Genomic DNA, 12,847 nt, shown 5'->3' on the forward strand with positions numbered 1-12,847 from the left:
TTTATTATAAGCCCGGCTGAGTGAGGGTAACTCCGCAGTGTATCCACTCGGACAGTGCAACAGTTTAAGGTGCAACTTTGTATCATTACGGGGGAATCCCCTCCAGAGTGAAGGACAGTCAGTGAGAGCGGTTAAGGGAGTTTGGGGTTCAGTATTGTCAGTTGGGGGTATTTAAAGGGGGTTTGGGGTTCAATATTGTCAGTGAGTGAGCGAGTAAGGGAGTTTGGGGTTCAAAATCAAATCAACTTTTATTGTCATTGTTAGTGCACAAGTGCAGTACAACGAAATGTAGACTTGCGGCTCCCGAGAGTGTACATTTAGATTAAGACATTTAAACATTCAACATACATTTGGCTTTTATTGTCAGTTGGCTATTTAAAGGGGTTTGGGGTTCAATATTGTCAGTTGGGGGGGTTTAAAGGGATTTGAGGTTCAATATTGTCAGTCTGAGGGATTTAAAGGGTTTTGGGATTCAATATTGTCAGGGGGAGTTTAAAGGGGTTTGGGGTTCAATATTGTCAGTCGGGTGAGCTCGGTCCAGCTGACAGCAGCACTCTTGAGCTCCTGTCTCCCTCGCGCGCTCTGCCTGCCCCTCGCGCTCTCACTTTCTGCAGATACTTACTTTCAGCTGATAGTTTGCTGTGCAGTGAGATGTTGTTTCGGTGTCCAGAGTCCGAAGGAGTCTTCTCACTAATTTTGAGGTGATAGTGTTCTTTTTAAAGGAGGATGTAAGTATAGGAGTAACTACTTTCAGTATAACCTCCTATTGACCTCTCAAAGGCCTTTGACACTGTCAACCGTGAGGGATTATGGAGTGTCCTTCTCAAATTCGGCTGCCCTCAAAAGTTTGTCACCATCCTCCGCCTGCTTCACGACGACATGCAAGCCATGATCCTGACCAACGGTTCCACCACAGACCCAATTCATGTACGGTCCGGGGTCAAGCAAGGCTGTGTCATCGCACCAACGCTCTTCTCGATCTTCCTTGCGGCAATGCTCCATCTCACCCTCAGTAAGCTCCCCGCTGGAGTGGAGCTAATTTACAGAACAAACGGGAAACTGTTCAACCTCCGTCGCCTCCAGTCCAGATCCAAGGTCGTACCTTCCTCTGTCGTCGAATTACAGTATGCAGACGACGCTTGCATCTGCGCACACTCGGAGGTCAAACTCCAAACCATTATTAACACCTTCACCGAAGCGTACGAGAGCACGGGCCTTACACTAAACATCCGTAAGACAAAGGTCCTCTACCAACCTGCCCCCGCCACATAGTACTGCCCCCCGATTATCAAAATCCACGACAAGGCCTTGGACAATGTGGACCACTTTCCATACCTCGGGAGCCTACTGTCAACAAGGGCAGACGTCGACAACGAAGTCCAACACCGCCTTCGGTGTGCCAGTGCAGCTTCGGTTGCCTGAGGAAGAGAGTATTTGAAGACCAGGACCTCAAACCCGGCACTAAGCTCATGGTCTACAGAGCAGCAGTGATACCCGCCCTCCTGTATGCCTCAGAGACATGGACCATGTACAGCAGGCACCTCAAAGCACTGGAGAGGTACCACCAACACTGCCTCCGCAAGATCCTGCAAATCCATTGGCAGGATAGGCGCACCAACGTCAGTGTTCTCGCTCAGGCCAACATCCCCAGCATCGAAGCTTTGACCGCGTTCGATCAGCTCCGATGGACGGGTCACATTGTCCGCATGCCCGATACGAGACTCCCAAAACAAGTGCTCTACTCGGAGCTCCGGCACGGCAAGAGAGCCCCAGGTGGGCAGAGGAAACGCTTCAAGGACACCCTCAAAGCCTCCTTAAAAAAGTGCAACATCCCCACCGACACCTGGGAATCCCTGGCCCAAGACCGCACAAAGTGGAGGAGAAGCATCCGGGAAGGCGCCGAACACCTCGAGTCTCTTCGCCGCGAGCAAGCGGAAGCCAAGCGCAGGCAGCGCAAGGGGCGCACGTCAACCCAAGCACCCCACCCACCTGCCCCTTCAACCACCGTCTGCCCCACCTGTGACAGAGACTGTAGGTCCCGCATTGGACTCATCAGTCACCTGAGAACTCATTTTTAATGTGGAAGCAAGTCGTCCTCGGTTCCGAGGGACTGCCTAAGAAGAAGAACCTCCCATTTAGTTCTAAGAAAGTAGTTTTGAAACTCTCCTACTTCAGAGGAAACTGTGAAATTGTAATATTCCTGCAGTCACATGTGGAGCTCTCGCCTTGGACTTTATAATTTGGCGCAAAGCCAGTCCACTTGCATCAGCTGCGGGAGGGGCAGCAATCAGTGGCACTCTTTCCCAATCAGAATCCCGCGAAGTTTAATCTTCTCCAAGATAAGACATTTAATAAAAATTAATCATTAAAAATTCATAATTTTTTCCTCTAATAATTAAATAGGGGATTGCATCACATTGAAAGTACTTAGAATCACAGGAGGCGGCCATTCGGCCCATCGTGCCTGTGCCGGCTCTTTGAAAGAGCTCTCCAATTAGTCCCACTCCCCCCTGCTCTTTCCCCAGAGCCCTGCAAATCTGTCCTTTTCACTTCACATTGTGCAAGAATCACTTGGTCGGTGAATAACTTGGCAGCTGATGCTGCACTTTAAACAAACTTAAAAGTATTAAAATATTAGCTGAGGCCCCTTCAGAGCTTGTCACTTTATTGAGACTCCGTTGATGAACGGATGAATCATAGAAAGTTACAGCACGGAAGGAGGCCACTTCGGCTCATCGTGTCCACGCCGGCCAACAAAGAGCTATCCAGCCTAATCCCACTTCCCAGCTCTTGGTCCGTAGCCCTGCAGGTTACAGCATCCCAAGGGCACATCCAAGTACTTTTTAAATGTGGTTAGGGTTCCTGCCTCTACCACCCTTTCCAGTTCCAGACCCCCACAACCCTCTGTGTGAAGAAATTTCCCCTCAAATCCCCTCTAAACCTTCCACCAATTACTTTAAATCTGTGCCCCCTGGTTTTTGACCCCTCTGCTAAGGGAAATAGGTCCTTTCTATCCACTCTCTCTAGGCCCCTCATAATTTTATACACCTCAATAAGGTCTCCCCTCAGCCTCCTCTGTTCCAAGGAAAACAGACCCAGCCTATCCAGTCTTTCCTCATAGCTAAGATTCTCTACTCCCGGCAACATCCTTGTAAATCTCCTCTGTACCCTCTCTAGTGCAATCACATCTTTCCTGTAATGTGGTGACCAGAACTGCACGCAGTACTCTAGCTGAGGCCTAACTAGTGTTTTATACAGTTCAAGCATAAACCCCCTGCTCTTGTATTCTATGCCACGGCTAATAAAGGCAAGCATTCCGTATGCCTTCTTAACCACCTTATCTACCTGGCCTGCTACCTTCAGGGATCTGTGGACATGCACTCCAAGGTCCCCTTGTTCCTCTACACTACTCAGTGTCCTACCATTTAATGTGTATTTCCTTTCCTTGTTAGTCCTCCCCAAATGCATTACCTCACACTTCTCCGGATTGAATTCCATTTGCCACTGTTCTGCCCACCTGACCAATTTATTGATATCCTCCTGCAGTCTACAGCTTCCTTCTTCAGTATCAACCACACAGCCAATTTTAGTATCATCTGCAAACTTCTTAATCATACCCCCTATATTCAAATCTAGATCATTGATATATACCACAAAAAGCAAGGGACCTAGTACTGAGTCCTGTGGAACCCCACTGGAAACATCCTTCCAGTCACAAAAACATCCATCAACCATTACCCTCTGCTTCCTGCCTCCGAGCCAGTTTTGAATCCAACTTGACACTTTGCCCTGGATCCCATGGGCTTTTAACTTCGTGACCAGTCTGCCATGTGGAACCTTATCAAAAGCCTTGCTAAAGTCCATATACACTACATCCAACGCACTACCCTCATCTACCCTCCTTGTTACCTCCTCAAAAAATTCAACCAAGTTTGTCAGACACGACCTTCCCTTAACAAATCCGTGCTGACTATCCTTGATTAATCCGTGTCTTTCTAAATTAAGATTTAACCTGCCCTTCAGAATTCTTTCCAATAATTTTCCCGCCACCGAGGTTAGGCTGACTGGCCTGTAATTACTCGGTCTATCCTTTTCTCCCTTTTTTAAACAAGAGTACCACATTAGCAGTCCTCCAGTCCTCCGGCACCACACCTGAAGCCAGAGAGGATTGGAAAATGATGGTCAGGGCCTCTGCTATTTCCTCTTTTGCTTTGCTTAACAGCCTGGGATACATTTCATCCGGGCCTGGGGATTTATCCACTTTTAAAGCTGCTAAACCCCTTAATACTTTCTCTTTCACTATGTTTATTTCATCTAATATTTCACACTCCTCCTCCCTGATAGCAATGTCTGTTTCGCCCCTCTCCTTTGTGAAAACAGATGCAAAGTATTCATTAAGAACCCTACTGACATCACCCGCCTCCACACACAGATTACCCTTGTTCTCTAATAGGCCCTACCCTTTCTTTAGTTATCCTCTTACTCTTAATATATTTATAAAACATCTTTGGGTTTTCCTTGATTTTACTTGCCAAGAATTTTTCATGCTCTCTCTTTGCTTTCCTAATATCATTTTTAATTGCACCCCTGCACTTTCTGTACTCCTCTAAAGATTCTGAAGTATTTAGCCCTCGGTATCTGTCATACGCCTCCCTTTTTTTCTCTATCCTACCCTATATGTCCCTAGACATCCAGGGGGCTCTAGATTTGTTAGTCCCACCTTTTTTCTTTAAGGGCACATATTTGGTCTGAACCCTCCGGAACTCCTCCTTGAATGCCTCCCACTGCTCTGACACCGATTTACCTTCAAGTAGCTGTTTCTAGTCCACTATGGCTAAATCCCCTCTGAGCTTAGCAAAATTTGCTTTTTCCCAATTTAGAATTTTTATTCCTGGTCTATCCTTGTCCTTTTCCATAACTACCTTAAATCACAGAATCACAGAATTCTCACAGTGCAGATAGAGGCCATTTCGGCCCATCGAGCCTGCACCGACACATATCCCACCCTATCCCCGTAACCCCACGTAATTAATCCCCTAACACTAAGGGTCAATTTATCATAGCCAAATCAACCTAACCTGCACATCTTTGGACTGTGGGAGGAAACCGGAGCACCCGGAGGAAACCCACGCAGACACAGGGAGAATGTGCAAACTCCACACAGACAGTCGCCCGAGGCCAGATTTGAACCCGGGTCCCTGGCGCTGTGAGGCAACAGTGCTAACCACTATGCCACCGTGCCCCCCTAACTGAGTTATGGTCACTAGCACCAAAATGCTCCCCCACTGATACACCTTCTACCTGCCCAGCTTCATTCCCAAAAACTAAGTCCAGAACCGCCCCCTCCCTTGTTGGGCTTGCTGCATACTGGCTAAAAAAGTTCTCCTGGATGCATTTTAGGAATTCCGCACCCTCTATACCCTGAGAGGGCTGTCCTATGAGGAGAGATTGATTAGGATACTTTCCGGAGTTTAGAGGAATGAGAGGTGATCTCATTGAAACACAAAATTATTTAGAGGGCTTGACAGGGTAGATGCTGAGAGGTTGTTTCCCCTGGCTGGAGAGCCTAGAACCTGGGGGCACAGTCTCAGGATAAGGGGTCGGCCATTTAGGACTGAGATGAGGAGGAATTTCTTCACTCGGAGGGTTGTGAATCTTTGGAATTCTCTACCCCAGAGGGCTGTGGAGGCTCAGTCGTTGAGTATATTCAAGGCAGAGAGCGATAGGTTTTTGGACTCTTGGGAAATCGAGGGATATGGGGATTGGGCGGGAAATTGGAGTTGAGGTTGCAGCTCGGCCATGATCTTATTGAATGGCGGAGCAGGCTCGAGGGGCCGAATGGTCTACTCCTGCTCCTAATTCTTCTGTTCTTATTCTAACCTTGTTCAAATGGATGAGTCAGAATAATAAATCATAATTAACACAAGGAATTGGGTGAGCAACCTGCAGGTGTTCCTGTGACTTGGGAACAGGAGGAGGCCATTCAGCCCCTCGAGGGTGTTCTGCCATTCGGTTGGATCATGGCTGATCTGTACCGCAACTCCATTTACCCACCTGTTTATATGAACTTTATACTGTCTTTATTGGCTGGAGACGGGCAAAATTGTTAGGAGAGAGCAGTCATTTCCATTGACCTCTTTGAGATATTCAGTGGGACCAGTTTAGGAAAGGTCCATGTTTACTACAATCGCAAACTACATCAAGTTATATTTAGTGTGAATTGAGCAGTGAGCCTCTGGAATGTTTTGCGGGCTGGTGCGGTGGGTGCTGACTCTCGGCCTTCGAGAGGGAGCTGGGCCGGTTCCTGACTGGGGCCAAGAGCCCATCATAGAGAAGGTCAGTGACTAGGGTTGTATTCCCTGGAATTTAGAAGACTAAGGAATGATTTGGGCGAAGCTTTCAAGATATTAAGGGGAACTGATAGGGTAAATAGAGAGAATCTATTTCCGCTGGTTGGGGAGTCTAGGACTAGAGGGCAATAGCCTAAAAATTAGAGCCAGGTCTTTCAGGAGTGAAGTTAGGAAACACTCCTACACACACAGCGTGGTAGAAGTTTGGAACTCTCTTCTACAAATGGCAATTAATGCTAGAATAATTGTTGATTTTAAATCTGAGATTGATAGGTTTTTGTTAACCAAAGATATTAAGGGATAGGGGGCAAAGGCGGGTAGATGGAGTTAGGTCGCAGATCAGCCATGATCTCATTGAATGGCGGAACGGGCTCGAGGGGCTGAATGGCCTCCTCCTGTTCTTGTGTTCCGATAACACTTGGTCAGTGTGTACCATCTACAAGATGCACTGCAGCAACTCACCAAGGCTTCTTCGACAGCACCTCCCAAACCCACGACCTCTACCACCTAGAAGGACAAGGGCAGCAGATGCGGGGGAACACCACCACCTCCAAGTTCCCCTCCAAGTCACACACCGTCCTGACTTGGAAGTATATCGCCGCTGGGTCAAAATCCTGGAACTCCCTTCCTAGCAGGACTGTGGGAACACCTTCACCACACGGACTGCAGTGGTTGAAGAAGGCGGCTCACCACCACCTTCTCGAGGGGCAATTAGGGATGGGCAATAAATGCCGGCCTTGCTAGCGATGCCCACATCCCAGGAACGACTAAGAAAGAAATATCTTGAGTTTTGACATTTTCAATTGATCCCCAGCCTCAACAGCTTTTTTAGAGGTGGGGGGCGGGGGAGGGGGGGTGGGGAAAGAGTTCCAGATTTCCACTGTTCATTGATCCCTTCTGTTTTAACAGGTTATCAAATGCAAGGCGGCTGTTGCCTGGGAGGCAGGAAAACCGCTTTGTATTGAAGATGTGGAAGTTGCTCCTCCAAAAGCTCATGAAGTTCGAATTAAGGTACGAAATAAAATGTGACCATTCAAAAAAAAAAATTTTTAAGCAATTTTTGGGCTAATTTTTAAGTTTTTTTTGAAAGCTCCCGTTTCCAACTTTTCAGGGAACTAGAATAATATCCTCCGCTTTTCATGAACTGACAGCGTGGTGGTAAGTGTAGGTCGGAGGTATTCTGGTTAATGCAAATGCAATGAGGAGAGATTTTCTGACGCAGCGAGTTATCTCTGGAATGCGCTGCCTGAAAGGACGTTGGAAGCAGCCTCAATCGTAACTTTTTCAAAAGGGAATTGGATACAACAACTGGCATTTATATAGCGCCTTTTAACATAGTAAATCATCCCAAGACACTTTGCAGGAGCGTCATCGGACAAAATTTGACACCGAGCCACATAAGGAGATAATAGGACAGGTGACCAAAAGCTTGGTCAAAAGAAGTAGGTTTTAAGGAGCGTCTTAAAGGAGGGGAGAGAGGCGGAGAGGCTTAGGGAGTGAATTTGAGAACTTGGGGCCGAGGCAGCTGAAGGACTGAGATGAGGAGAAATTTCTTCACTCGGAGGGCAGTGAATCTTTGGAATTCTCTGCCTCAGAGGGCTGTGGATGCTGAGTCATTGAGTATATTCAAGGCAGAGATCGATAGATTTTTGGACTCTAGGGGAATCAAGGGATATGGGGATAGTGCAGGCAAGTGGATTGAGGTCGAAGATCAGCCATGATCTTACTGAATGTCGAAGCAGGCTCGAGGGGCCGAATGGCCGACTCCTGCTATTTCTTATGTTCTTGCTAGGAGTAGTTGAGGCGCATAGATATGTTTAAGGGGAAGCTGGATAAACACATGAGGGAGAAAGGTATAGAAGGTTATGCTGTTTGGGTGAGATGAAGAGGGGTGGGAGGAGGCTCGTGTGGAGCATAAACACTGGCACGGACCAGTTGGGCCGAATGGCCTGTTTCTGTGCTGTAAGATCGATGTAATTCTATTCGTTTTTTAAAATTCTGTTGGTTAGAATGATACTTTGGGTTTATGTCTGATTATATATTTTGTGAGTGTGTGTAAGCATATTGCTCCACTTACCGTGGGCTCGCTTGTGAAATGTGAGCATTTGGAAACAGTGTGAAAGATTAATGTGTTTTTTTTTTGTTTAAACACGTTATGGTGCTTGCCCATCAGATTATCGCCACTGGCGTCTGCCACACTGATTCCTACACCCTGAGTGGGTCTGATTCCGAGGGAGTGTTCCCTGTCATTCTTGGACATGAAGGAGCTGGCATAGTGGAGAGCGTTGGAGAGGGAGTGACCAGCATCAAAGCAGGTAAAGGAATGATTGTAAAGCAAGACCTCCACGTGTTATTAAAATGATTCCCCGAGAAGAAAAATGTAAATATAAGGGTTTCAAAAAATTCATAAATGTATTTAATTTCTTTAGCCTGCTGTTTAATAGTCAGCAATACTGTGGTGGGGGGGGGGGGGATTGCAACTTAAATTCATCTACTAAGAGGATTTTTATACTGTCTATATTGGGTGGAGACGGGCAAAATTGGTAGGAGAGAGCTGTTATGTGATGTCAGAGTCAACATTTCGATTGACATTGGAAAGTCGCGCTCAGTAATGAACACAGGAAATTCTCTCCCCACCCCCCACTCCCCGCCCCAGCATCCCAACCCTGCTTCATCAAGGAGTTGAGCTGAATCCCAATAGAAAGGTGGATCAGAATGGTGGCGAGTTATAGAATCTTACAGCACAGAAATAGGCCATTTGGCCCATCGTGCCTGTGCCGGCCGACAAAGAGCTGTCCAATTAGTCCCACTCTCCTGCTCTGTTCAAGTATTTATCCAATTCCTTTTTGAAAGTTACTATTGAATCTGCTCCCACCGCCCTTTCAGGCAGCGCGTTCCAGATCACAACAACTCGCTGCGTAAAAACATTTCTCCTCATCTCCCCTCTGGTTCTTTTGCCAATGACCTTAAATCTGTGTCCTCTGGTTACCGACCCTCCTGCCACTGGAAACAGTTTCCCTTTATTTACTCAATCAAAACCCTTCATCATTTTGAACGCCTCTGTTAAATCTCCCCTTAACCTTCTCTGCTGTAAGGAGAACAACTTCTCCAGTCTCTGCATATAACGGAAGCCTCTCATTCCTGGGTCAATCTCATACACCACCAGCTGTCCACTGAGTGCTGAGGCCTAGGATCAGGTTACCTGCCCAGTGGATGGGGTATGTCTGTGTTTTTGGGGGGTGGGGGGAGCAGAGGGGGGTGGACGTTATCTGGAACGAATATCAACTTGCCACATCTAGGACATAGTTGGTTAGGCTGGGGGTCAATTGCAAATTTCAAAAACTGAGATCGATAGATTTTTATTAGGCAAGGGTATTAAGGGTTACGTATCCAAGAGGGGTAGATGGGGTTAAGGTACAGCTCAGCCATGATCTAATTGAATGACGGAACAGGCTCAAGGGGCTGAGTGGCCTCCACCTATTCTATGTTCCTTACACTCCTGGGGCATGATATAGGGAATACAAAAATTGTAATAAATTTTACACTCCTAGCACTGACGTATATCTCTCACCTTCTGAAATATCTGGAACTGATTGCTTTAGGTTTGTGTTTGTCAACATAAGACCATAAGAATTAGGAGCAGGAGTCGGCCGCAGGGCCCCTCGCGCCTGCTCCGCCGCAGGGCCCCTCGCGCCTGCTCCGCCGCAGGGCCCCTCGCGCCTGCTCCGCCATTCAATAAGATCATGGCTGATCTTCAACCTCAACTCCACTTTCCCCCCGATCCCCATATCCCTTGATTCCTCTAGAGTCCAAAAATCTATCGATCTCAGCCTTGAATATACTCAAAGACTGAGCATTCACAGCCCTCTGGGATAGAGAATTCCAAAGATTCACCACCCTCAGTGAAGAAATTCCCCCTCATCTCAGTCCTAAATGGCCGACCCCTTATCCTGAGACTGTGACTCCCTAGTTCTAGACTCTCTCTAGCCAGGGAAAACCGATCTCTAATTGAATGCTTTCTTGGTTACAAGGAGATCGAGTGATTCCACTTTACATCCCGCAATGTGGAGACTGCAACTTTTGCCTGAATCCCAATACCAATCTCTGTCAGAAGATCAGGTACAGTTTTATTGTTCTTCACTGTTTTACTGACGGAAATGAAATGTCTTTCCATTGTCTTGGTTTAATTAAGTGGTTGTCAAATATTTCTGTGCAAGGGACGGCTTTTGAACATCGGCACATTCCCCCGGGGACACCCTGTACACATTGGCACATTTCTGGGTGCCCCTATCCTTGCTTTCGAAAAACCAGCTACCCAATAGAAAATCACAGAATGTACGGCACAGAAACAGGCCATTCGACCCAACAGGTCCGTGCCAGTGTTTATGCTCCACACGCGCCTTTCCCCCCCCTTCATCTCACCCTATCAGCATATCCTTCTATTCCTTTCTCCCTCGTGCTTATCCAGCTTCCCCTTAAATGCATCTATGCTCCTCGCCTCAGGGACTTCATAAAAGGAAATTTTGCTTTTTAAAAAAAACACAAAAGCCAATTCTGACAAATAAGCAAGAGGGGTTTCTCCAAATGAGAGAGAAACTTGCGCGCATGGAATGTGAAAGTGACGTGTTTACTGAGCGTTCCAAGGCTTGCTTGTGTAGTTACGATCAATCTGTATCTTATCAATAGAATTACTATCATAGACTTGCATAGAATAAGCAGCACAGAAACAGGCCATTCATCCCAGCCAGTCTGTGCTGGTGTTTATACTCTACACGAGTCTCCTCCCATTCCATTTGCCTCATTTCAGCCTATCTTTCTATCCCCTTTTCTCTCATGTACTTGTCCAGTTTCCTTTTGAAAGCATCTGGTGCTATTTGCCTCAACCACATCCGCTGGTAGCGAGTTCCACATTCTAACCACTCTCTTGAGTAAAGAAATTTCTCCTTATTTCCCTATTGGGTTTATCGGTAACTATCTTGTATTTATGGCCCCTAGTTTTGGATTCTCCCACCAGTGGAAACATTGACCTGAATTTCAATACTTTGGCGCAACGTTCCCCATAAGCTGCGCGGCCAGGGAACCCGCGCGGCGCTCCAGGGAACACTAAACAAGAAGAAAAGTAACCTCTTACCTTGGCCGTATTGATCGCTGCACCGTAGCCAGTAGAAATACCACAGTCCAGCAGGCAAACTCCAGGGAACCCGCGCGGCCGGCTTTTCAATGTAAAAGTCGCGCATGCGCGGTATTTTGAATGGTCCATGCAGCCACTTTAAGGTGCCAAAAAAAATGAGTGGGAACATTGCTTTGGCGGGTTGGGAGGGGTGGGGACTCGCAATCTGTATCTTATAGCATTGGCATAGTTACTGTCAGTCTGCATCTTAGCATTGGTGTAGTTACTGTCAATCTGTATCTTAGCATTGGTGTAGTTACTGTCAATCTGTATCTTAGCATTGGCGTAGTTACTGTCAATCTGTATCTTATTGGCGCAGTTACTGTCAATCTGTATCTTAGCATTGGTGTAGTTACTGTCAATCTGTATCTTAGCATTGGTGTAGTTACTGTCAATCTGTATCTTATTGGTGTAGTTACTGTCAATCTGTATCTTAGTATTGGCGTAGTTACTGTCAATCTGTATCTTATCAGGGTGACCCAGGGTCAAGGTCTGATGCCCGATAAGACCAGCAGGTTCACCTGTAAAGGCCATCAGCTGTACCACTACATGGGGACCAGCACCTTCTCCGAATACACGGTTGTTGCGGACATCTCTGTGGCTAAGATTGATGAAGCAGCTCCGCTGGATAAAGTTTGCCTGCTGGGCTGTGGTATTTCTACTGGCTATGGTGCAGCTATCAATACGGCCAAGGTAAGAGGTTACTTTTCTCCTTGTTTAGTGTTTTTAATCTTACCCATCCGTGTTTCCCCTCTGAACGGGTGTTACATAGAATCATACAGTATTTACAGCACAGAAACAGGCCATTCGGCCCAACTGGTCCGTGCCAGTGTTTATGCTCCACACGAGCCTCCTCCCACCCCTCTTCATCTCACCCTATCCTTCTATTCCTTTCTCTCTCGTGTTTATCTAGCTTCCCCTTAAAAGCATCTGATACTATTCGTCTCAACTACTCCCTGTGGTAGCGAGTTCTACATTCTCACCACTTTCTGGGTAAAGAAGTTTCTCCTGAATTCCCTGTTGGATTTATTCTTGATGTTCTTCTTGTGCAGTGCTAAGGGAGTGCTGCACTGTCAGAGGTGCCATCTTTTGGATGAGACGTTAAACCGAGGTCCTGTCTGCTCTCAGGTGGACGTAAAAGGTCCCGTGGCACTATTTTGAAGAGCAGGGGAGTTCTCCCCGGTGTCCTCGCCAATATTTATCCCTCAATCAACATCACTAAAAACAGATTATCCGGTCATTATCACACTGCTGTGTGTGGGATCTTGCTGTGCGCAAATTGGCTGCCGCATTTCCTACATTACAACACTTCAAAAAGTATTTCATT

The 12,847-nt window shown here is 46.9% G+C and overlaps 1 protein-coding gene across 1 annotated transcript in view; it reads left to right on the plus strand.

The window, feature by feature from the left end:
* LOC147122531 (alcohol dehydrogenase class-3) overlaps nucleotides 1–12,847 on the plus strand; it is a 33,637-nt gene that overhangs the window by 176 nt on the left and 20,614 nt on the right. The window contains exons 2-5 of the mRNA XM_086006309.1: nucleotides 7,260–7,361; nucleotides 8,524–8,665; nucleotides 10,382–10,469; nucleotides 11,994–12,213. Of these exons, the coding sequence (XP_085862435.1) occupies nucleotides 7,260–7,361; nucleotides 8,524–8,665; nucleotides 10,382–10,469; nucleotides 11,994–12,213 (552 nt within the window). The remainder of the gene's footprint in view (nucleotides 1–7,259; nucleotides 7,362–8,523; nucleotides 8,666–10,381; nucleotides 10,470–11,993; nucleotides 12,214–12,847) is intronic.

This window comes from Somniosus microcephalus, chromosome 2 (genome assembly GCF_052327205.1).
Source record: "Somniosus microcephalus isolate GS21.2 chromosome 2, FLI_Smic_1.0, whole genome shotgun sequence".
NCBI classification, from domain to species: domain Eukaryota; kingdom Metazoa; phylum Chordata; class Chondrichthyes; order Squaliformes; family Somniosidae; genus Somniosus; species Somniosus microcephalus.